General features: G+C 41.6%; 1 protein-coding gene across 3 annotated transcripts in view; it reads right to left on the bottom strand.

Annotated features, from left to right (window-relative positions):
* Positions 1–23,987, bottom strand: part of HHLA2 (HHLA2 member of B7 family) — a 68,090-nt gene that overhangs the window by 32,359 nt on the left and 11,744 nt on the right. For all 3 annotated transcript variants that reach the window (XM_075194912.1, XM_075194911.1, XM_075194913.1), the window contains 3 exons: positions 21,047–21,134; positions 18,624–18,641; positions 16,121–16,423 (listed from right to left, as the gene is read on the bottom strand). In XM_075194912.1, the coding sequence (XP_075051013.1) occupies positions 16,121–16,423; positions 18,624–18,641; positions 21,047–21,098 (373 nt within the window). In that variant the 5' untranslated portion in view covers positions 21,099–21,134. The remainder of the gene's footprint in view (positions 1–16,120; positions 16,424–18,623; positions 18,642–21,046; positions 21,135–23,987) is intronic.

Below are 23,987 nucleotides of genomic sequence, written 5' to 3'. Positions count from 1 at the left end.
GTGCTTTCCTCCGTTTCCCCATTGCCATCCCAGGTGTCTATAGCTTCCACGCTTCACCTGCCTACTCCGTCAAAGTACGATGGAGACCCCAAAACTTGTAGGGGTTTCCTTAACCAATGTTCAGTCCATTTTGAGCTCCAACCTCAAAATTTTTCTACCCATCGTTCCAGAGTGGCCTATCTTATCTCTTTGTTTTCAGGACAAGCCCTGGCTTGGGCCTCCCCTCTGTGGGAGAGGAACGATCCAATATTACAAGATAGTGCCAAATTCATTTCTACATTCCGAAGTGTGTTCGATGAACCGGGTCGTGTGACCTCCGCTGCTTCCAGCATCCTCCGTCTGCGACAAGGAGCTCATACTGTAGGCCAGTACGTCATTCAATTTAGGATCTTAGCCTCTGAACTTCAGTGGAACACTGAAGCCCTAGTTGCCGCCTTCTGGCAGGGGCTTTCCGATAAAATTAAAGATGCACTGACTACCCAAGAGCTTCCTTCGTCACTTGAAGATTTGATCTCTCTATGCCATCGTGTTGATATGAGATTTTGTGAAAGAGAGGCTGAGAAAACGACTTCTGCTAAAGCACCTTTTCGCTCTAACCCTCAATTTCGTCCAGTGTCACCCGCTGTGATTCCCATGGAGATTGGACGTTCCAAGTTATCTTCTGAGGAGAGGAAACGAAGAGTCAAGAATAGACTCTGTATCTATTGTGCTGATTCCACTCATGTCCTCAGCTCCTGCCCTAAGAGATCGGGAAATGCCAGGCCCTAACTAGTTCTGGAGAGGTGAAGTTAGGGTCCCTGGAGTCCTCTCCATCGTCTATGAAATCTAAAGTCTGCGCTTTTGATGTGACTATTTCCTTTGCTACCAAGACCTTTGAGTCACAGGCATTGATTGATTCCGGAGCAGCAGGAAATTTTATTTCCAAATCGTTAGTTAATCAATGGTCTCTACCAATGATTACCTTAAAAACTCCCATTACTGTGACGGCTATCGATGGATCACGTCTCATCAACGGTCTCATCACCCAGAGTACGTCTCCAGTAACCCTTCAGATTGGTGCTCTGCATCATGAAGAGATATCGTTTTTAATTCTTCCTATTACGACAAGTCCGATTGTCCTAGGCCTTCCATGGCTTCAGTGTCACTCTCCCCAGATTGACTGGCGCACCCCTCAAGTCACGTCTTGGGGGCCTGAATGTCACCATCATTGCCTTTCCCAAGTCATTCCTCTCAAGGTACAGCAAGCTTCCATTTCAGCTATTTCACCGGGACTCCCTCCTCAATATGCTTCATTTACCGATGTTTTTGATAAAGCTCAGTCTGAACGTCTTCCTCCTCATCGTTCTTGGGATTGTCCGATTGATCTTCTTCCTGGCAAGACTCCTCCCAGAGGCCGGGTCTATCCACTCTCGTTACCTGAAACTCAAGCTACATCTGAATATATACGGGAGAACCTCCAGCGTGGGTTCATTCGACCTTCCACCTCGCCCGCTGGAGCTGGGTTCTTCTTTGTCAAAAAGAAGGATGGATCATTACGCCCTTGTATAGATTTTCGTGGACTCAATGCCATTACTATCAAGAACCGGTATCCCATTCCCAGTGCCGTAACTAGACATCTTGGTGCCCTGGGCGAGACAAGGCACCGGTGCCCCCCATCTAAGTGGGAGTGGCAAACATAATGTGTGGGTGTGGCTAGCACTTTACTGAAACAATTCTTATATATATATATATATATATATATATATATATATATATATATAATATATGACCATTTAAAGTATGCAAAAAATATATAGCAATAGGTATTCTAATTTTTATGCACTTCATACTGAAATAAGAGCAGCAAAACTGTGTCTAAAGGAATTGTAGACTGTAAGCCCCAATGGGGCAGGGAGTGATGAGAGGGAGTGATGAGAGAGAGAGGGAGGGAGGGAGAGATAGATAGATAGATAGATAGATAGATAGAGTTCTGTTGCCCTTTACAATTGTTAATTTATAAAGCAGCAAAGATGCTGAAAACAAGTTTAAAGAGATCATGAAATACTGGTTTGCTATCGCTGATGTGAATACTGAAAACAAAACACTGAGGTGTTCTTTTAAAACTACAGACAAGGATAAAGGGCAACAAGAAAGACTGAGTGGTGCCTTTATATTTGGCATCTCCACATTAAATCACTTTAGTTAAAATAAGGATTTGTGTAGTTGGTTTGCGCTATAAATCCAAAGAGACCATCTTTGTTTTCAGACTGCACGAGTGTCCATTAAAATGATCCCCTCTCTTTTTTTATACAGAATGCATCTGGCATTAAGGCGGGGGTCTCAGCAAGAGAAACGGTGGGATTATTGTACAATTATAACAGTAAATAACTAAAGAAAAGTAAGCACTTAGGAAAAAAAATTCAAAGTGTGTTTCCAACTTAAAATGACTATCCCCTGTTTCGTACGTGCCGATCTATATTTACGAGTATATTCCTTTGTCTTTCTTACGTCCATCTGTGTTTTCAGTCTTTTATAGTATCCAGTCTGTGGGTCTGTGAGAAAGAAGAGCTTGGTGCTTCTGCCCACAGTGGAACGCAAACTTGCGTTCCAAATGACGAGCTTCCTGTCGGTGGAACGCACATGCGTTCCACTGCGGAACTTAAGGGCAGAAGCACCAAGCTCTTGTAAGTTAGTCTCTCTCTCTTCAAGGTATGGAGTCAGGTACCGGGCGGCAGCTGCGCCCCCTTGGCCTTGCGCCCTGGGCAACGGCACCGCCTGTACCACCCTCGTTACGGCCCTGTGTGGGGGAGAATACGCCTAGCACTTTACAAGTACTGGACTGGTCTCCAATCCTGTACAAGTTTCTCGTACCTGTTCTTGTAGTATGACCACATGGAGCTGCTGCTGTCATCTTCCGCTCACTTGATGCTTGTCCGGATCCTGCTGGGGCCCTGTTTGGAAAAAATATTTTTAATATTCACCACAAGTAAAGGAAAGCAAAGCAACAAGTGAATAGTCCAGGCCTCCCTCCTCTAACCAGCCCTGACATGAAATAAAAGTACCCATGTTTTATAATCAGGTCTCCTTCTCAAAATTACATTAAAAAAGGCATATTTCCAGTCTTACCAACCAACATTAAATTAAGAGCACTCCCATTTCACAAATAGGCCCTATTCAACACCAACTCTGTTCCACATTCAATTAAAACACACCCCAAAATCCCCAGTAATAAATTAAATTAATAGCCCCCACCACCACAATCATCCCACAAGTATAAGAATAGCCCCACCAATAAATTAATAACCCTTATTCCCATTAAATTAATAGTCACCAATAAATGAATAGTCCTACTCCTGTTAAATTAATAGACACACAGGCTGAGGGGGGGGGGGGCAGGGGGAAGAGGAGACACACAGGTTGAGGGGGGGGGGGGCAGGGGGAAGAGGAGACACACAGGCTGAGGGGGGGGGGGAAGAGGAGACACACAGGCTGAGGGGGGGGGGAAGAGGAGACACACAGGCTGAGGGGGGGGGGCAGGGGGAAGAGGAGACACACAGGCTGAGGGGGGGGGGCAGGGGGAAGAGGAGACACACAGGCTGAGGGGGGGGGCAGGGGGAAGAGGAGACACACAGGCTGAGGGGGGGGGGCAGGGGGAAGAGGAGACACACAGGCTGAAGGGGGGGGCAGGGGGAAGAGGAGACACACAGGCTGATGGGGAGACACACACACAGGCTGAGGGGGAGACACACACACACAGGCTGAGAGGGAGACACACACACAGGCTGAGGGGGAGACACACACACAGGCTGAGTGGGAGACACACACACACACAGGCTGAGGGGGAGACACACACACACACAGGCTGAGGGGGAGACACACACACAGGCTGAGGGGGAGATAGGGGGAAGGTGAGAGAGAGAGATTCAAATACAAAGAGAGAGACAGGGTAAGAAACACATGCTGATTATTACTTACCTACATAGCTGGAGTACAGGCTGGTGTAAAATGCAACAGAAGCTTGTGGGCTGTACAGGGGGCGGAGGGTCCTCTGCTGAGCAGTCTCGATACTTGTAGCAGGCAGCTTGCTGTGCTGGACAAGCTGAAGGGCTGACCACGGGGGAGGGGCGCCTCTTTCAGCTTGCTGTCACTTAACACAAAGTGGGCGGGCAGATCGGCTTCTTGTAGGAGCGTCCTGTGTTGAACTGCACAGGAGCTCCTTAGTGTATTTTGACCTATGGTGGCAATAGAGTCTGGAGTGCCTCTGCAGCATGGCGCCTCCCACCTCCCCGCACTGCTTATATCGCAATCTGCAGCGCTGACTCTGCATCAGCCCCAGATGTGTACCTGGGGCTGTGACTTGCTTAATAACAGGGGGGGCCGTGGCGCCCCCTAGACTTTGCGCCCTGGGCGGCGGCACCGGCCGCACCACCCTCGCTACGGCTCTGCCCATTCCGTTGATCACTGAGCTATTTGACCGCATCAAGGGAGCCCGTATTTTTACTAAGTTGGATCTTCGTGGTGCCTACAATTTAATCAGAATTCGTTCCGGTGACGAATGGAAAACAGCGTTTAACACCAGAGACGGGCATTACGAATATCTGGTAATGCCTTTCGGGCTATGTAATGCCCCCGCTGTTTTTCAGGGCTTCATCAATGAGATTTTTCGGGACTTATTATATGTATGTGTCGTCGTCTACCTGGACGACATATTGATTTTTTCACAGGACCTGCCCTCTCACCACCAACATGTGGCAGAAGTCCTCTCCAGGCTACGGAAAAATTCATTGTTCTGTAAATTAGAAAAATGTTCATTCGAATTACCCCAGATTCCATTCTTGGGGTATATAGTTTCCGGAGTTGGCCTGAAGATGGACCCTGACAAAGTAAATGCTGTACTACATTGGCCCCAGCCAACTACTCTTCGTGCGATCCAGCGTTTTTTAGGTTTTGCCAATTACTATAGACGCTTCATTCAAGACTTTTCTTCCATTGCATCTCCTATTGTGGCCCTGACTCGAAAAGGGGCTAATCCTAAGCAATGGTCAACTGAGGCTATTCAAGCCTTTCAAACATTAAAAGAGTCCTTCTCTTCGGCTCCAATCCTTCGACAGCCTGATGTGACACTCCCCTTCTTCCTAGAAGTAGATGCCTCTAATGTGGGCTTAGGAGCTATTCTCTCCCAACGCTCGGAACAGCAAAAATTCCACCCTTGTGCCTTCTATTCTCGGGGTCTCCTACCCGCAGAGAAAAATTATACCATCGGGGACAAGGAATTACTGGCTATCAAAGTCGCACTAGAGGAATGGAGATACTTGTTGGAGGGAGCTCGCCATCCGGTGACGATCTTCACGGATCATAAGAACTTGTCATATCTCCAGTCTGCCCAATGCTTGAACCCTCGTCAAGCAAGATGGTCTCTTTTCTTTTCCCGTTTTGAATTAATAATTACCTTCAAACCAGCTGCCAAGAACAAAAAAGCTGATGCCTTATCTAGAGCCTTTGTTACGTCCTCTGATATAGAAGAGGTTTCCAACCATACCATTCTAGACCCCAAATGTATCTCACTGGCTGCTTCATCCACCAGAACGCTACCATTTGGGAAGACCCTTGTGCCTCCTATACTAAGGAGGAAAATCCTTTCGTGGTTCCATGCCTCTCGCTTTTCTGGACACGCCGGTGAACACAAGACTTTTGAGATCCTCTCTCGAAGTTACTGGTGGCCTTCAATGAGGAGAGACGTCAAAGAGTTCATTGCTTCCTGTGAATTATGTTCGCAATTCAAATCCTCTCGCAGAACCCCAGCAGGGTTGCTGCGACCACTACCCATTCCGTCCAAACCATGGACCCATATTAGTATGGATTTCGTTACTGACTTACCACCTAGTAAGAACCATAACACTATTTGGGTGGTAGTGGACAGATTTTCGAAGATGGCTCATTTCATCCCTCTGTCTGGTTTGCCTTCCTCGTCTATTCTGGCTGAACATTTCATTAAAGAGATCTTCCGTATCCATGGATGTCCATCTGAGATTGTGTCTGATAGAGGAGTACAATTCGTGTCCAGATTCTGGCGAGCCCTTTGTAAAACCTTGGGCATACGATTAGCACTCTCATCTTCTTACCATCCGCAATCCAATGGACAAACCGAACGTGTCAATCAAGATCTTGAGACTTTTATAAGGATATTTTCATCAGCCAATCAAGACAACTGGGTAGAGTTACTCCCTTGGGCTGAGTTCGCCCATAACAACATGTACCATGAGTCATCATCCAAAACTCCATTTTTTGTGGTCTACGGTCACCATCCGTCTTTTCCGGAATTTCCTGCCCTCCCGCCCACCCAAGTTCCTGCGGTGGAAACTGTTTGTCAGACTTTTAAAAATATCTGGTCTCAGGTCAGAACCTGTTTAAAGAAGACATCTGTCAAATATAAATCTTTCGCTGATAAGAAGAGGCGGGCTATTCCACCACTAAAAATTGGAGATCGTGTCTGGTTATCCACAAAAAATATTCGTTTGAAGGTTCCATCCATGAAATTCGCCCCTCGTTTTATTGGTCCATATAGGATCATTCAAGTTATCAATCCAGTATGTGTGAAACTCCTTCTTCCTAAGAGTCTTCGGATTTCTAATGCCTTCCATGTATCCTTGCTCAAACCTCTTATTATCAACCGTTTCTCAACTCCTCCCTCAGCTCCGCAGCCAGTTCAAGTTCATCAGGAGGAGGATTTTGAGATTACCGAGGTACTAGATGCAAAAATTTCGCGAGGAGTCCTCCACTTCCTCGTTCATTGGAAGGGCTTTGGTCCTGAGGAGCGCTCTTGGATCAAAGCTGAAGATCTTAATGCTCCTGCCCTTTTGAAGAAGTTTTACTCCAAAAATCCGGACAAGCCCGGTTCCAGGCGTTCTGTGCCCACCTTTAAAAGGGGGGGTACTGTCACTCACCGGACCGTGAGTGCCTCTTCCCGGACATTTAGGAACCGTGGCCGTCCACCATCCTGAGGGTCTGCGCATGCGCAGCCCTTTTCTATACTTCAGTGTATACCCCTTTAACTCAATTGGCAGATCAGGCAACACTCCCTATATTAAGCACCTGTGGTCAACACCACGTTGCCTGATCTTGGAGTCTCATTCCTCATGAGTCTCTGAAGGTGTTCCTGTATTACTCGTGTATTCAGCGCTGCTGATTCCTGTGGTTTCCAAACCACTTCTACTACTGTGGTTCCATACCACTTCTACCATCAACTGTGTCATCATGACTGTTTGCTGATTCCTATCCGCTGCCTCCGTGCACTACAGTCTTCTACACCCCTTCAACGTTATTTTATATCTATGTGACTGTTTACTCATTGCTATCCGCTGCCTCCGTGCACTCCAGCTTTTACCTCACTCACCTGCTTCTCATCAAGTCTGTTTGCTGATTTCTATCCGCTGCCTCTGTGCACTACAGTCTCCTGCTTGCAACTCGCCTGTGTTCAACATCGTGACTGCCAGCTGACTACTATCCGCTGCCTCTGTGCACTACAGTCTCCTGCTTGCAACTCGCCTGTGTTCAACATCGTGACTGCCAGCTGATTACTATCCGCTGCCTCCGTGCACTACACTCTCATCTCATCTCTGCTGTGGCTTCCTCGAGACTGCCGCTCTTCATTACCATCTGCTACCCTTCGTGATCTACAGCTCCTGCCCTGCGCTGCACTCCTGTTTCCCATCGCTGTTGGTTCCTGTGGTTGCTACTGGTTACCTCCGTGTGCCGCTGAGTCCTGCCGCTGTGGTCAGCGCTATCGTCCATCTCCTGCTGATCCACTCTCCACGCCTTCACGTGTTCCACTGGCCTCTACCCTCCTGTCAGCATTGGATTTGTATCTCTTCTACTACCCTCTGCTGGATCATCTCCATTCTCCTGGGTTTCCTATGAGTCCAGTTCCACGTGTTGCTGACTCCTGTGGATTCGTGTCCCTGTCGGTCTACTCACCTGTGCGCTGCACCTGCTAGACCGCTGCTTCTCCTATCCAGGGACTTCCTATCCAGTCGGCCTCCAGCCGCTCAGGTACCGCTGCAATCCCATCTGACTGCTACTGCTGAACCACGGTATGCATACTTCTCATTGACTGTGCTGTGTATTGCATATCTTGCTGGACTGTGTTTGGTTCTCTCTGGAGTCTGCTATCCGCTGAGTCTATTGCCATCATTGACTGTGTTATCATTGTGCTGGACTACTTCAAGAGACTTTCTAGACTGCAGACCTGATCAGTCATTTACATATATATATACCTATATTGTGCATATTACTGTGGATCGTGTATAAGGTGCCTGTGTATATCCTGTGTTGCTGTCTTCCCCCGTGCACCTCCTCACATATATATGCAGTGGTACAACTTGCTGATGTCAGACCACTGATCCCTGTGTCCGGTATCACCTGTTCCATTATCCTCTCACATAGCAGTGGTACAACTTGCTACCGCAGACCACTGACTACCTGGATACCTCCACTTGGATTCCATTCCTTCACTCAGACAGCGGTACAACTTGCTACCCGCAGACCGCTGACTCTCATCACCTCCTTGTTTCTGTTGGACATTCCTCCTCACTATAGCAGTGGTACAACTTGCTATCGCAGACCACTGACTACCTTCACGTGTCCTTGTCCATACAGTTCCTTGTGTATCATTACCTCAGTATTACCAGTGTTGCTAGTCATAGACTTTCCTGAGCATCTCATCGGTCATCATTTCATGTTCCGTGATCACCCAGCTACCAGAGTACCCTATTACCATCTACATTGCTCTGGTAAGCCTACCATCTGGTGATCCCTGGGTAAAGACTCCTAGTGCCCGTGACACAGGGATTCTTTAGGGCTAAAGATCTATAAATTTAATCCTGATTGTATAGGCTAATGACCTAACCTCTGTATATATCACACCCTCATAACCTATCAAGTATAAGTGTAGAGTATCAAAGGAAGGGGTTAATAGTACAAGTGTAAGTGTCTCGTTCTATATAATCAAATGCTTTTTTAAATTTGTACCTTTAATAGGAATTTGATCTAATAGAGTCCCTAATCTGAGATATGCCATTTAAAATAAACAAGGCACCCTTAGGGTCAGTGGTATGTTTTATTTGGTTGATCATGGCATTGCAATACGGTAGAGTTATCCTTCAAATATAATGAAAAGTCTTGTGGAACATCATATGAAGAACCACAAGATCTCAAGCATAAAAAAATTGCTTTTTGAAGCATTGTTGCCATTTGTTAAGAATTAATTGTAATTTGCTTGATTGACCTTCATTACAGTAGTGTGTAATCATTTAATGTTATTTCCAGGTTAAAGCTTACAAACTTTACTTAAATGTTAGAATTAAAGTTGCTTCTTTACAGCCATAAAAATAAAGGTTTAGCAAACTAACACAGAAACAGGAGGGGTAACATGTACAGTTTAGCAAACAAATGAACTGTAAGACTGCAGGGATCTAGCTGGTTTCTAATCGACAAAGCAATGGCGCAAACACACAGCAGTGCATAGAACATCTAGGAAACATTGCCACACAGCAGTGGCAGCAAATAAAAGTGGTGTAAGATGGAATTGTCCTTAAGTCCTCCCACCCACCCTTATGTTGGATCTTGGAAAGGACATGCACACTTTAACAAACCAAGCACATCAGCAACAAGGAGTACCAGTTTTGTGGCTGAAGTGCTTGGTTTGTTTGAGCCCCCCACAACAAAAACTAATAATGGTGTGACAGGATGGACCACCTATGCCACCCTGTCTGTTCTTGCTGGTGACCGGCAGGGCTTACTTTGCCACCATCCCCTTTTTTTTATCCCAAATCCGCCCATCCTGTTGCAATAGGAGAAGCCTGCTGCTACCACTAGGCTCCAACACTGGCACCTAGAACAGCTTCCTTCTGGGTAACTCTCGCTGCTAGGGTACCTCTTGCTGGTACAGCTGGTCTGGTATAACTGACTTCTTGCTTTCAGATCAGGGTTCCTGTGGATGGCTCCTTGTGTACCCTTGCTGGTACACCTGGGCTAGTATGCCTGACCTCTTGCCTTCAGATCATGGTTGCTGTGGATGGTTCCCCCCTGGCCTATCACCCTGGCCAAAGCTGCAGGTAGAGGGCAAAACGTTGGTACTGGAATGCTAGATCCACCTCAGAACAACCGGAGAATGGATTAGATTTGGGTCTAATTTGTAGGTCACAGGAATTTACAGCAGGGTAAGTAGTCCTCAAAGCAGGTTCTTGAAGCAAAATGATGTTTCATTAGCTCAAGTAGTCCTAACAAGGACAATTCACAGTCATTAGTTTAAGGTACTAGTGACATCCAGAAAGGTACAGATGGTATAAACTTACATGCTAAAACAGCCCACTTTTTATACAGTTCTAACATAACTCCTAGCATGGGGTAATGCCACCCCCTGATCCTTCCCGACTCCAACACGTCTGAGTTATTTTTAGTATCAGGATACAATGTTTTCCCAATCAAGAATTTACATGCAATGCAAAGTTAACAATATTTACACTACTCTACCAGACAGGAAGGCAGCGCCCCCTTGTTGCGTATACAGGCTAAACAAAAGTGTTGGTCACTGAGTGATGAACAGGGCTAATTGGCATAAGTTTACCTATCTCTAGACAGTTTCAAAAACACTACCCCTCTACTCTATTGCTAACTTGGAAATTCCCAAAGAAAAGTTACAACCCCAAACAAGACATTTCCATACAAAACACATCCCAATGTAACACGATATGTGCGTTGGCAATTATATACATTAGTGCCTGCACCACTAATTGAAACACATTTCTACAATAAATTATTTTTACATGATCCAGTCACAAATAAGTTATTTATAAGTGATCCAGCCACAAATGGGCTTAAAGCAGCTAAGCTAAAAGTGTTGTTAATGAACTCTATAGTGGCAAGTCATGCACCAGTGTAAGCAGATCTTGCCAGTGATAAGAAGAAGGCCATTGTCATGTCTGGGCATAAGACCAATAAATCCACCTCTTATGTGTGGAATTATTTTTGCCCAAATCCTGACCACAGTTGTCTAGCCGTTTGTAGCATTTTTAAAGCCACAGTCAATAGAGGTAGAGACCTTAACCATCTAGGAACCTCATCCATGTTACGCCATTTGAAGTGAGTTCATGACAAGATTTTTTGAAAATCCAAAACTTATGCTAAAAAAATAACAACAAGCAGTCCAACATCGGCTAGCTCCCATCTCTCAGCTAGATCCCAGCACCTGCAATCTACAACCCCAACACCTTCATCAATATCCTCACTAGTGATTGAGTTAGTCCTGCATCGAAGTTGCTAAGGCTAGATGACTCCTCCCCTACCCAGGATTCCTCAGAAGAATCCTTGCGCTTTAGGCCCACTGTTGCTGCTGCTGGTGGATTTTCATCCCAGAAGCAGACCAAGAAGAAGACTACTAGTAGTTTACAACAATTGACTGTTAAACAATCCTTTGCAAGACAAATCAAGTATGACAGCTGTCATCCAGACTATGCTAGCTTATGCTAGATTTAGATCAGCGTCCAATAACCACCATTAATGCAGCAGGTTTTAGACAGTTATTTGACGTCCTGTGTCCTTGTTAACAAATTCCATCTCAACACCAATTTACTAGACAAGCAATTCCTCACCTGTACCAGGAGGTTACAAGAAAGAAAATTATTGGGCTACAAAATGCCATTCTACCCATTGTACACTTAACCACAGATATGTGGACAAGCAGAACTTTGAAAAATAAATATTATATAACTGTGACAGCCCACTGGGTTGGTGAATCGCCTTCAGCAGCAGGAACAGCAACAGCCAGATCTTTCAGAGGCAGGCTACTCTGTGTATCACCTGCTTTACTAAAAAGAATACCGCTGACAAACTGTTTGAAAAACTGAGGGATGTCCAACATGGCTTATCCCATTTGGACCCTCCTGAGAATATATAATTTCTGATAATGCCACCAATATTGTTAGAGCATTACAGCGGGGAGAATTCCATCACATTCGCTTACACAATCAACTTGGTAATACAGAGCTTTTTAAAAAGTGTCAGTGACATGCAGGAGATGCTATCTGTGTCCCGAAATATTTCGGGTCATTTTCAGTCTGCAACAGCATGTAGGAGATTGCAGTAGCTGCAAGAAGAATAGAATTTGAGGGCAAAATTACTTTAGCCCAGCGCATTGGAGAATACTTTCCGTATTGTGCAAGGTGCTGGAACCACTGGAAGCAGTCACCTGTGAAGTGAGTTTCAGACACTACTAGCTTGAGTCAAGTGATTCCCCTAATTAGACTTTTGGAAAAGCACCTCGAGAAAGTGAAGGATGATATTAAACAAAGAAATTACGCTCAGTATGTCGGACTTGTAGATCAAGTACTTTATTCCCTTTGCCAGGATCCCAGAGTTATCAACATTGTGAAATCGGATCACTACATTTTGGCGACTGTGCTTGATCATAGGTTTAATAGCTGTGTCTTCTCTTTCTTTCCAACTGACCCAGATCTAAAGAGATACAATGAGCTCCTGTTCAGCAAGTAGACAGCTCAAGTGGTACATGACAAAACAACATCTCCTCCTTCAGTTTCTCACTCAACTGCTGCTTTGAAAAACTTAGCTTTCCCAAGAGAACCAGTGGTGATGCAGATGAGTCAGCACTACATTTTGACCTCTGGTCTGGTCTAAAAGAATTGACCAAAAATTGTGACAGCTCTGCCGTAAACTGAACTACAAATTCCACGAGGAAGGTCTTTACGGGCAATTATATCAAAGTACAGAGACTTCTGTAATGGTGGATACCAGCAGGGATGAATTAATATTGTGTGAGATTTCATGTGGTGGGATCTAACTGAGAGAAGGGAGCTAGCTGATGCTGGAATGCTTATTGATATTTTGGGTAGAATGGCATGTTGGCAATTTTATCTTTTTCTACAGTAAACTTTCCCTTTATTAGAGAAGTGGTTTTTTTCTTTACCAATGTAAAAAATAGAAAACCCACTATGCCCTTGAGGATAGGCTTTAGTAGATGACATAGAAGGACTAGTATCATGAATGGTGCCAGCAGCTGGTTGCCATATTGATGCCGCTGAGCTATGGCACTGGAGACTGACAAGAAAACCGCCAGCCCTTCTGTTTCTGTATGACCAACGGCACTGAGACTGGAGAGTTACAAGAACAATGTGACTGTAGAATGGAGAGTGACAAGAACACTGCTACCCCTGTTTATGTGTGACCAACGGCACTGAGACTGGAGAGTGACAAGAATAATGTGACTGGAGATTGGAGACTTATAAGAACACTGCCACCCTTTTTGTTTCTGTATGAGCAATGGCACAGAGCAATATCACTAGAGACTTATAAGAACTCTACCACCCCTCCTGTTTCTGTATTAGCAATGGCATAGAGAAATGTGACTGGAGAGTGACAAGGACACTGCCACCCCTCCTGTTTCTGTATGAGCAATGGCACAGAGCAATATGACTGGCGAGTGACAAGGACACTGTTTTAGCTATGACGCTGGTCAACTACACTGGAGACTGCCAAGAACGCTGCTACCCCTTCTGTGTCTGTCTATGAAATGGCGCCGGATCTCTGTGGAGGGCGGTACTCCACAGAGATCCATATATATATATATATATATATATACATATCCATATACATACATACATACATATATATATATACACACATATACACATATATACACACATATATATATATATATATATACACACATATATATATATACACATCTATATATATACACACATATATATATATACACATCTATATATATACACACACATATATACATATATTATGTAAGGCGCTGCGAAAACCCTGTGGCGCCCAACAAATAAACGATAATAATAATAATTATATATATATATATATAAAACCAGACCAGTGTGGGGAAACAATAGTGATTGGCTGGGTATTGAAGTGGGGGTCGGCCAATCTGTGGGTGTGTGTAACAGGCACTGTCAAGAGTTAGGAAGGTGAGGAGAAGCAAATTCCAAACACTGCAGCAGGTGCACAAAAATGCAGTCATCAGAATCAACCAAAAAGGACACAGCAAACAAACCCTTATGTGCTGATATGAGTATATGAGTGCGGGAGTTGTAATGGTACATGTAATTGACATATATATATATATATATATATATATATATATATATATATATATATATATATTCATATATACACACACATATATATAAACACACATATATACATACACACACACACACACACACACACACACACATATATATACATATATATATATATATATATATATATATATATATATAGGTGCACCTTTACAACTGCTTGTTAATGTAGATATCTAATCAGCCACAAATGATTGTTGGTGTCAGAGTATCTCAGAAACTCTTTCTTGTCCAACTGTCTCTCAACTTTATAAAGAGTGGTGCGCAAAACTAAAAACATCCAGTTGCATTTCTGTGTGCAAAAACACCTTGTTGTTTGAGAGAGGTCAAAGGACAATTGTAAGACTGGTTCAAACTGATAGGAAGGCAACAGTATCTCAAATAACTATATATTACACAGAAGAGCATCTCTGAATGCACAGTGCATCAAACTATGAAGTGGATGGACTACAGCAGTAGAAGACCACAATGAATTGCATTCCTGTCAGCTAAGAACAGGAAACTGAGGCTACAATGTGCAGAGGCTCACCAAAACTGGACAGTTGAAAAGCAGAATAATGTTGCCTGGTCTGATGAATCTTGACTTCTGCTGCGACAAATAGATGGTAGAGTTAGAGTTTGACTTTACAATATGAATCCATGGATCCATCCTGGGATGTAATGGAACAGGAGATTTGCAGCAAGAATGTCAACATGGACCAGAATCTTTAATGATATATCCAGCACCATGAATCCATGTCACAAATAATTCAGGCTGTGGTGGTTCCTGCACACCACCAAAAAGGTGCTCCCAATAAAGTGGCTACTAAGTGTATACACACACACAAACATTTTTAAATATTTTGTTTTGTAGATTTGTATTGTTATGAATGTGAGTTGTGTTTTTTATATATTGCAGGAGGGAGCATTATATACACTACTGTGAATTTTATGTCCTGTAAATTTGTACGATCTATAAAGTGAGGCAAGTATGCACCCATGTACAATGTATAATCCTTTCTAAGATACATTGTACATGGGTGCATACTTACCTCACCCCCTTAACAACAGAGATATTGCCGTCGGCATGCTCAATGACGTCATCAGCTGCAGGCGCCTTCTTGCTTCATCGTCATTGACTGCTGTCGGGGTAAAGAGGAGTCGTCATCGGGCAGGGTCAGGAACCAGCTCCTTTGGAATAGTCACATTGGAGTGAGTCTTGTCATTCTTTTCGTCATCGATATGCTGTAGCACAGCCCCGGGTACAGCATAGAACACCCCATAAAATGTGCCCTCTCCACTCTTATTACAATATTCTCATTTCCCAAAATGAAATCTTGTTTTGGCACAGCTTCACAAAAAGAGGTGCACTGTGCATCTACTCCATAATTCAGTAGAAAAACCTTCACCCAACTCCACCCCGCTACATGTGCAAACTTCTGTTCCTCAGCAAATGCAGCCATCTTTCTTGTAAACGTATGCTACCCAGCTGAAAACTAGGCACACTTATGCAAATCGAGGCGCATGGCGTGTCCAAAGCTGCATTTCAGCTTGAGAGATGTCTTTTTGCACTTTGCAATAAGTCCCATATTGTAAAATCCTCTAAGATGGCCTACATTCTCTTCTACATCTTGGAGGATTTTAGCTTCATCTGTGTCACCACATACGTCCTTAACTTCACTCTCCTTCTACTGAATGCCAGGTGACTGCAATGCCTAACAACTCAGAACTGCAAAAATAAAAATAAATGGATGATACACTAATGGGAGGTCTGGGGTCCATCGAAGTGCACATCACTATACTATAAGATAGAGTAAAGATCATTGAGCAATGAACTACCTAGTACAGAAAATATCCGACTAAAAGGTTGCTCTCAAGCTCCAGCTGTTACAGCACATCTTGAGGTATCTTGTACAATATGGTCTCCATAGGATTTTATTATAGCCTGATGATTTTTTGCCATATATAAGATTATTGTTTCTTACCTGCAACTTGCAATACCACAACAGTTTCTGTGCGCCCCTCTGTTGTTCCAACATAGCACAAGTAAGTGTTTTCATCATTTTTTTTCAGGTCTCTTAGTTGGAGGGAAGCATTTCCTTTTTTCACTTCGTTTAAGAACATTGAGGTCCGATTTGAGTAACTCTTGTTCTGTTTGTCCAGCTGGTCTTTACCATTGTAATAGCTATGCACTATTTGTTCCTTTCTGTCTCTCCAGTGAATAACTTCATCCTTCCCATCTGGAAACGAACATGGCAAGGTGACAGTTCTATGCAGCTCTCCCCAAACTGAAGACAAAACATATAAATTGAGTAAGGCAAAAATGTACACAACTATGATCAAATCATGCTTTAGGGTACTATTTAAGGAGTATGTAGTAATTATAGAAAAATATGCAATTAAAATGTGTTTTGTTATGGCAATCTTTCTATTTCATATTTTGGACAGTACATTCTTCCACTAAGTGCACTAAGATTATGGCTTTTCATGTTTTGTTTTTTAACCATTGATTAAGCTTTGCTGTAGATGATAGAATCAATCTATTTAAAGGTACAGCATAACTTCTAAGGCAATTGTTTATCACTACAAAATATACATATAATTGTCAGGATTGTGCACAGAGGCTAGGATAGAAACAGTGGAGGACTCAGGCATTCCACTGCCTCTCAGCCTGTTTAATATGTGTATTGGTTGTTTTGACAGTCTCTGATTTAGGTGTTTTACTTTGCTTATTAGCGCATTGATGGCTTAACTGATGCACTGCTGGTATTTGTCTATGGTGGGTTTATTAGACTGTCAGTGCTATTCACTCGTTGCCTGTAATGGAGCTATATTGCCTAGGTGTTCATGCTCTGTAACTCATTATTGTCTGCCCATTATTTACCCTGCTCATTTTTGAACATTCTTGCCTGCTACCTGCCTCACCTTATGCTTGTTACTGTCTGCTGCCTGCACCGACCTCTGCTTAGTGCCATTTATTCTTGTCTGCTGCTCACCCAGAACCCACCTGCTCCAATTTCAATTTTATCTGTTTATTGTCCCCAGTTTGTTATTGTTACTACTCCTGGTAGACTTAGATTTCTATCATTTACATATTGCGGGGTTAGCCTCTTATATTGTCTGCATGCGTTCATGTATTAAACTATTCTATTGCACACAAGACCTGGGGGCAAATTAGTACCGGTGAGCATTCTGGGGGAAATAGAGGCTACTATAGCTGAAGACCTCACGTGGTTATATAGGTTTTTTTGGGATGCTGTTGACAAACATTACAATAATTAAATATATTTATTTTGTCTGATAAAATAGCTTCCAAAATTCTTATACTTTAAATGGCAGTGGTTGGTAGTATTTGGATACATGCCATAGCTTGTGCCAAAAATATGTCTGTCATCACAATCAAAATTGTGTATATTTACACTTATTGGAAATATACCACTTTGGACATTTTAAACACTGGCCAACAGTTCAGGTTTTTTACACTTCATTTTAGTGTAAATGTAACATTTGCCATTCTTGTTCCCAAACAGAAGGAATACATTTTTGTATCAATTTGTTGGAGGTTTCTTAGTAGAAGTGAAGAGTTTCCCTATTTTAACTGTACTCAATAACAATAAAGTTCATTCAAAGTAGCTTTTTCGTGGCTTTTTCCAGCATTTTTTTTAGCATTATAATAGGGAGTTCCCATTGTCTATATTTGTCCAGTGAATCACTACCTCTATTGTTGAAGTGTTAATTTTTATAAATCGAATAAAATTCCTTCCAGTCATTACTTACTTTGAATATTAATTAGAGTCTCATATACTTGTGAAACTAATCTATATGTAAGTAACAAGATTTGCACGTATATTTAGTATAAACACAGACTTTTATTGTATTCACAAGTCATAGGTAAGCATCTAGGTGTGGAAAGTAATTTCTGATGGGTACCAGTCCCTGATTAACATTCTGAAACATTAAGTAAAAAGTTTAGAGTCTAGGAAATTATCACTAACATATCTGTTGTTAAATCCTTATTAATGTAACACTAAACATTACTTCACTAATTGTAATATTTATATTTAAGATTTCCCTGTGATTTTTTGACCAAAAGAGCCAGATGCCAACATTGCCTTAGGGACCTAAGCAAAGACGCCATTTCATCCTCCTAGAGAGACAAAACTTTGTGCATATTATAATTAACTTCTCTTTAGAATTGTTGTATAACATTTTAATAATTTCTGTATATTTGTGAACTCATCCCATTGTTCAAATAGTATAAAAACTCCAGACTGTGCATCAGTAACAGAGGATTCAGTACTGAAACTCTAGGCTAACGTTAATAACGCTGCGTATTCCAATTTTAAACTAATGTTTTATTAAATAAATGCATTTATTTCCCTTTAAGCAACTAGATCGGACAATCAATTATTTTTCACTTTATTACTATCACCCCATCCTCTCAAGCTTGAAATGAGCACAGCAAAATTGCGCCTTTGTGTAACTTACCTTGTATTTCAGTGGTACCTGGAAAACATAGACAATTAACATTACAGCATAATAAAGTAGACATTTCAATTTTAATTATAAAAATCCATTTATCATAGAATGTATCATACTTTCATCAGTTATTTATTTTGAAGCATTGTAGTTAATTAAAATGAAAATAAGGATTAAATTGTTTCTTCCTTTTTTTGCTTAAACACATAGGGTGTGATTCAGGGGTGGGCTGGGCCGGGGGGCATCGCCCCCCCGGGCCGCTCAGACTTTCTGCTTTTAGGGCCGGCCGGCCGCCTCCCGATACAATTTCCCTGTTTTTTTACCTGCGGCCGCAACTGATGACATCAGATGCGGCCGCGTCAGCGCACAGGCGGCCGCGTCACATGACACGGAATGCGGCCGCGTCATCAATGACGCGGCCGCATCCCGTGTAATGAGATGCGGCCGCCTGTTTGCCCCCCACCTGAAGTCTCCCAGCCCGCGCCTGGGGTGATTTAGAGTTGGACCAAAGTGCAAAAGTCACATACAATTTGTTGCACTCTGCATCCACACAACTTGTGCCAGCATATTCAGCTTCAAGTATCTAACACTTGTGGCACCTTATGCTTTGAGAGGTATATCAGGGGTGTTTACATGCAAGTGCAGTACAGTAAGGTATGTGGATGCAAGTATAAAATGGGTTTTATCTTGAGTTACATCAGCTGTACTGAGATCATAGAGGTGCATTGAGGAAAGAAGTAAAGGAACCAGAATGACTTTATAAGAAGAACTGGTGAACCTGCTGCATTGTATTAAAACTTAATTTAAGCTAACATTGTGAGTATTTAATTACACATTCAAAGTGTTTTTGTACATTTTTATTATACTATTAGAGTGATTCCAAATTTCAGGAAATACATGATTTGTTAATGACACTCTGAGTGCCATTCATTGAAGAGGATCACAGTTTTAAAACATTTTGTCCACAAACACTATATTTTATTTTGTGGATCAATACAGTAAGCACAATGTGGCTTATGGAGAGTTGGTTGCACATCTGTTATTTTGGTGTTAGATTTTTGTACTGCACAGGCACACCAAAATAAGTATGCATATGTATGTAGACTTTGGTTCATCTTACACTTATGACTCCGTATGCCTATAGATACAGAATAGGGAAGAGAAGGAATGGGCAAGCTTAGGCCGAGACCTTAAAGGCATGTTCATGTAATTGCGAATCAGGTAGAGCTGGACTCAGATGTAAATGCACCTGTCAAGAGATGTATCTTTTGCGGGTGCTGGAGGGTTGCTGCAATGATACACAATGATGATGATTAACAGCCACTTCTGATAGACCATTCCATGTAAATCATTAGCATTGAGGCTATATTATATATAATATAGCCCCTATGTGCATTCTGATTTCTATTTTCCCATACTACAGTGTTATGCCCTGGAATCACTCCTGAACCCAACATATCATTGATAGAGGGCATCTCTCTTCTTCAGCTGCCATCAGTGAGACTGTTTCTTTATTTAATACAAATTGGTTAATATTTTTGACACAGGTCTAATCTTGTTTTTTTCCACCTAAGATCGCAATATATTGGCCTAATTAGCATAAAGATGACTTAAAATATATTACAAGATGTTATCCATAAGGCCTCATAACCATTGGCAATAATTTTAGTATTTTGTACTAGCATTCTTAAAGCTAGTAAAGCATGTGTGAATTGGTCTGTAAATAGAAACCATTGTCTCCAATAGCCACGTACCCACTAGTGTTATTACTCTTGTTCTGTTGCAGTAGTGATGCATTTTTCTGAACGCTGCTTGTTTTATTCAGTCGGGATTATTGCAAGTGAATGCATCAGGGAGGTCTAGGCAATCTTGGACAAATTAATGGACTCAAATACAGAAGCAGGAGTAGTTACGTCACAGCAAGCTTCTAAGGAGTTGTTGTAATACCAGCATACCAGCCATCCACCTAACCTGCTCTCCATGCCTGATTTCCTCACCTCTCTCTTCCCCTGTCCCGCCTCTCCCTTCTCTTGCGATTGCTCCCCTCTGACTCCCCATTGTGCCTCCTGTCTGTTTGCCCTCCCTTTAGGATGTAGAAATGCATGTGGGAGAATAAGGATGAGTTTGTTTAGGTTAAAATAAAATTGAGAAGTATTTATATATAATTATATTAAATATGTGTGCGTAAGACAGTTTTTGGTACTATAGATAGTTTTGTGAAACAAGTGGTCCTTACATTAATAATGAGAACAATAATAAGAACCCCTGGTCCAGTGGGCATCCATCTGTCTAGTGACCCACTGGCATAACAAAATAATGAATTATAAAAGGGTTTGCTAATCATATTATTATTATCAACTGAGGTATTTGGACTCAACAATGAATTCTGTCGCATTTATTACAATGAAATTGTACAATTAAAAAATACTTACTGTAAACAAGTGACAGACCACTAAATATTTTCACGAATAAGAAAAACTGCATTGTAGTAATATTCAATCATAGTTGTTAGGTTGTGACCTATAGAACACAAAACACAGGTGAGTCCAACATAGTGAATTTACTATTACAGATTCACTCAAATAAGCCTCACTTTTGTAGCTATTTTTATTTATTTACTTATATCCTCTTTGTGTTAAGGTTTTTAGAAGGTTCTGGTAGAAAAGTAAATGCATGACATAAAAATAAATGTGGCCCTTGTCTATGTATTTAATTTTGATGCTTACTTTAAGGATAGCTCCACAGAAAACTAATATTCAGTGACAATTTCTTCTTTTATTTTTCTAACTTATACTTCTCCCTCTTCAGCCTACTGACAACTTTTCCTAAGACAAATGCCCTAGTGCTGACTCTGCAGATTCCATTAAAACATTTATATGATTCTTTAGGCTCCATGCCCATTGGCATTAAAATGCTGCACCTACACCCCACCCTCATTTGCACCTGATCTTTAGTTCTATAACTATATGGAGGGGATGGGGTGATGGGTGCACTTCCATCCGCTGTACTATATACTAGGGAGCTGTCCACGGTCGCCTGCCTGTTACTGTTGGTTAAAGCCAGTATTATTTTATGTTATTGAATTTAAGATAACAAGATATAAAAGATATTAAGTGAACAGTCATTGACATTTATTGAATGTAAACAAATTACTGTACAACCCTCTGTAACATATTCTTGTCGGTGAGTGTTTATCGTTTGGATATTGTCTTACTTACTGTATCCTGTATATGAAAAATTTCTAATAAAAACTTATAAAAAAACCAAAAAACGCTGCACCTAACTTACATAACATACAACCATATGAGAAACTAAAAATCTAATTTTCTACTATGCACCCATAATTCTGCACTATGCTATCATATTTGTGCCTCTTTGCAGTTGCATCACAGCATGGTTTATCAGCCGCTATTTGCTGCATTTTAGTGTGCTCTGTTTATTGTTGAGATTCCTTATTCTGGTTTATTACAAGTATATTGGTGGTTAACATGCCAGCATTTAGTGATCGAGTTGTGATGGTCACTCAGCCCCTTGTGTTGTTCCTGTGAATTGTTGAAGTCATCCTTAATGGCTGTGCTGTATCAATCTATTTAATTGTAGTCTTTTCAATATTGTCAGTTTGCATTCTATTGATCCATCGATTTGTCGAATCGTATCCTACCGAAAAGAGTGATGTTCCTGACAGACAAACAGGTTTAGGTTGGGTGTGTCATGTTGACTGTCAGTGTGGTAGGACTGTAGGATTTTATAATCTGTATAGTAAGATATATCCTACAGTAGTGAGGCAATTGACAAGTTGCATTATAATGGTTAGCTAGAGTTGTATTGGAGATTAAACTGTAAGTTGCATTTTGTACTTTACTACCTGTTCAGTCTGCGCCACCTGTTAAATTTAAATCACATTTTCCAATCACCCTTCCCCTTTAATAAGTGTACCAAGATGGTTGTTAATTATGTGTTGTGTTGTATTATTCCTGAGAGGTCTATGTGGATTCAATGGGGTTTCCCAATATGTCCTCTGGCAATACACGTTATCCACTTCACCACAGTGTGCAGCACAGAAGACTTGGGTGGAGGTAATGCACCATCAATAGTTGAAGTGAGTAACATCAACACATCTATACCATTCATTTCAATCACCCAATTCAGTTCAATAGGATTTTCCAATGTAGCACGCAAGCAGGAAACACTAGTTAAAGGATTTGAACATTAAAATTCATGGAAAAAAATCTCTGTACCAATTGATAAGGCTTGTGTTTGATGCATTTGCAGATACATGGCAACACTGTAAGCCACACATCAAGAACTTATTGGACACATGAGCAAATGCATAGCATTTATATGTATTTCACATGTAGTTTGCACTTGTGTTCTTTGACACAAAGGACAGTCAGTATGGGACCTTAAAGTAAAATAGTTACAATTAGGTGGTTAATTTGTAAGCTGAGCCTGGGGTTTCATTTACCTGGTGGCATCACCACGAAGCTGCATATGCATATGTTTGTTTGGCAGCAAAAAAAATAATTGCATTTCTGCACAATCACATCTATATACAATGGAGTATGCAAGTTATAATTCAGTCATTTCTATTAACATCTTAAGTCAAAAACAAATGATTGGTGGTATCTTTACATGCTGAAAAGTGCTTTGATTCCTTTGAATGGCTTTATTTATGGGAAGTACTAAGATGCTTCTGAATTGCTCCCAATTGTAAACAATTGGCGAGGTTATTATACCCTATTCCTGTGATTAGAATATGCATTAATGGATATGTATGTAACCCTTTCAATATGGGCAGCGGCACGTGGTTGCCTGCTTTCACCAGTACTCATTGCTGTAGCGATTCAATCCCTTCCCTGTCAAATTAGATCAACTCCCAATATGAAAGGCCTTTAAACAGTCAACAGTAGTGACACTATTGCATAATATGCTGATGATATGCTGTTTTTTTTGACTGATTCAAATAATTCTTTAAAATCCCCACTTCAAACTGTTGATGCTTTGGCCATTTTAAAATGAATTTGCCAAAATCAAATATTTTTCCAATCCAATGGGACATTCCATTAAAATTGGCCCAAAATGGGAAATATTTAGGTATCTGGAGTGGTATAAATATGGCCGACTTTGTGATCTTAACATTGGTCCTTTTATGGACTACCTCAAAGCCAAAAGAATTTCATGGAATACATTTCCCATAGCCATGACAGGTAGAGTAAATATAATTAAAATATTAGTTTTGCCAACATTTTTGTACTCATGCAACATGTTCCTATATATGTATTCCTGGACAAATGTTTCATAAAATTAACAAATATATTTCACTTCTCTTGAGGAAAAATTAGCTATTATTATTATTATCCTTTATTTATTAGG

This window comes from Mixophyes fleayi, chromosome 2 (genome assembly GCF_038048845.1).
Source record: "Mixophyes fleayi isolate aMixFle1 chromosome 2, aMixFle1.hap1, whole genome shotgun sequence".
Classification (NCBI taxonomy): Eukaryota; Metazoa; Chordata; class Amphibia; order Anura; family Limnodynastidae; genus Mixophyes; species Mixophyes fleayi.
Note: the sequence above shows the minus strand (reverse complement) of the source record. Positions and strands in the feature narration are given on the sequence as shown.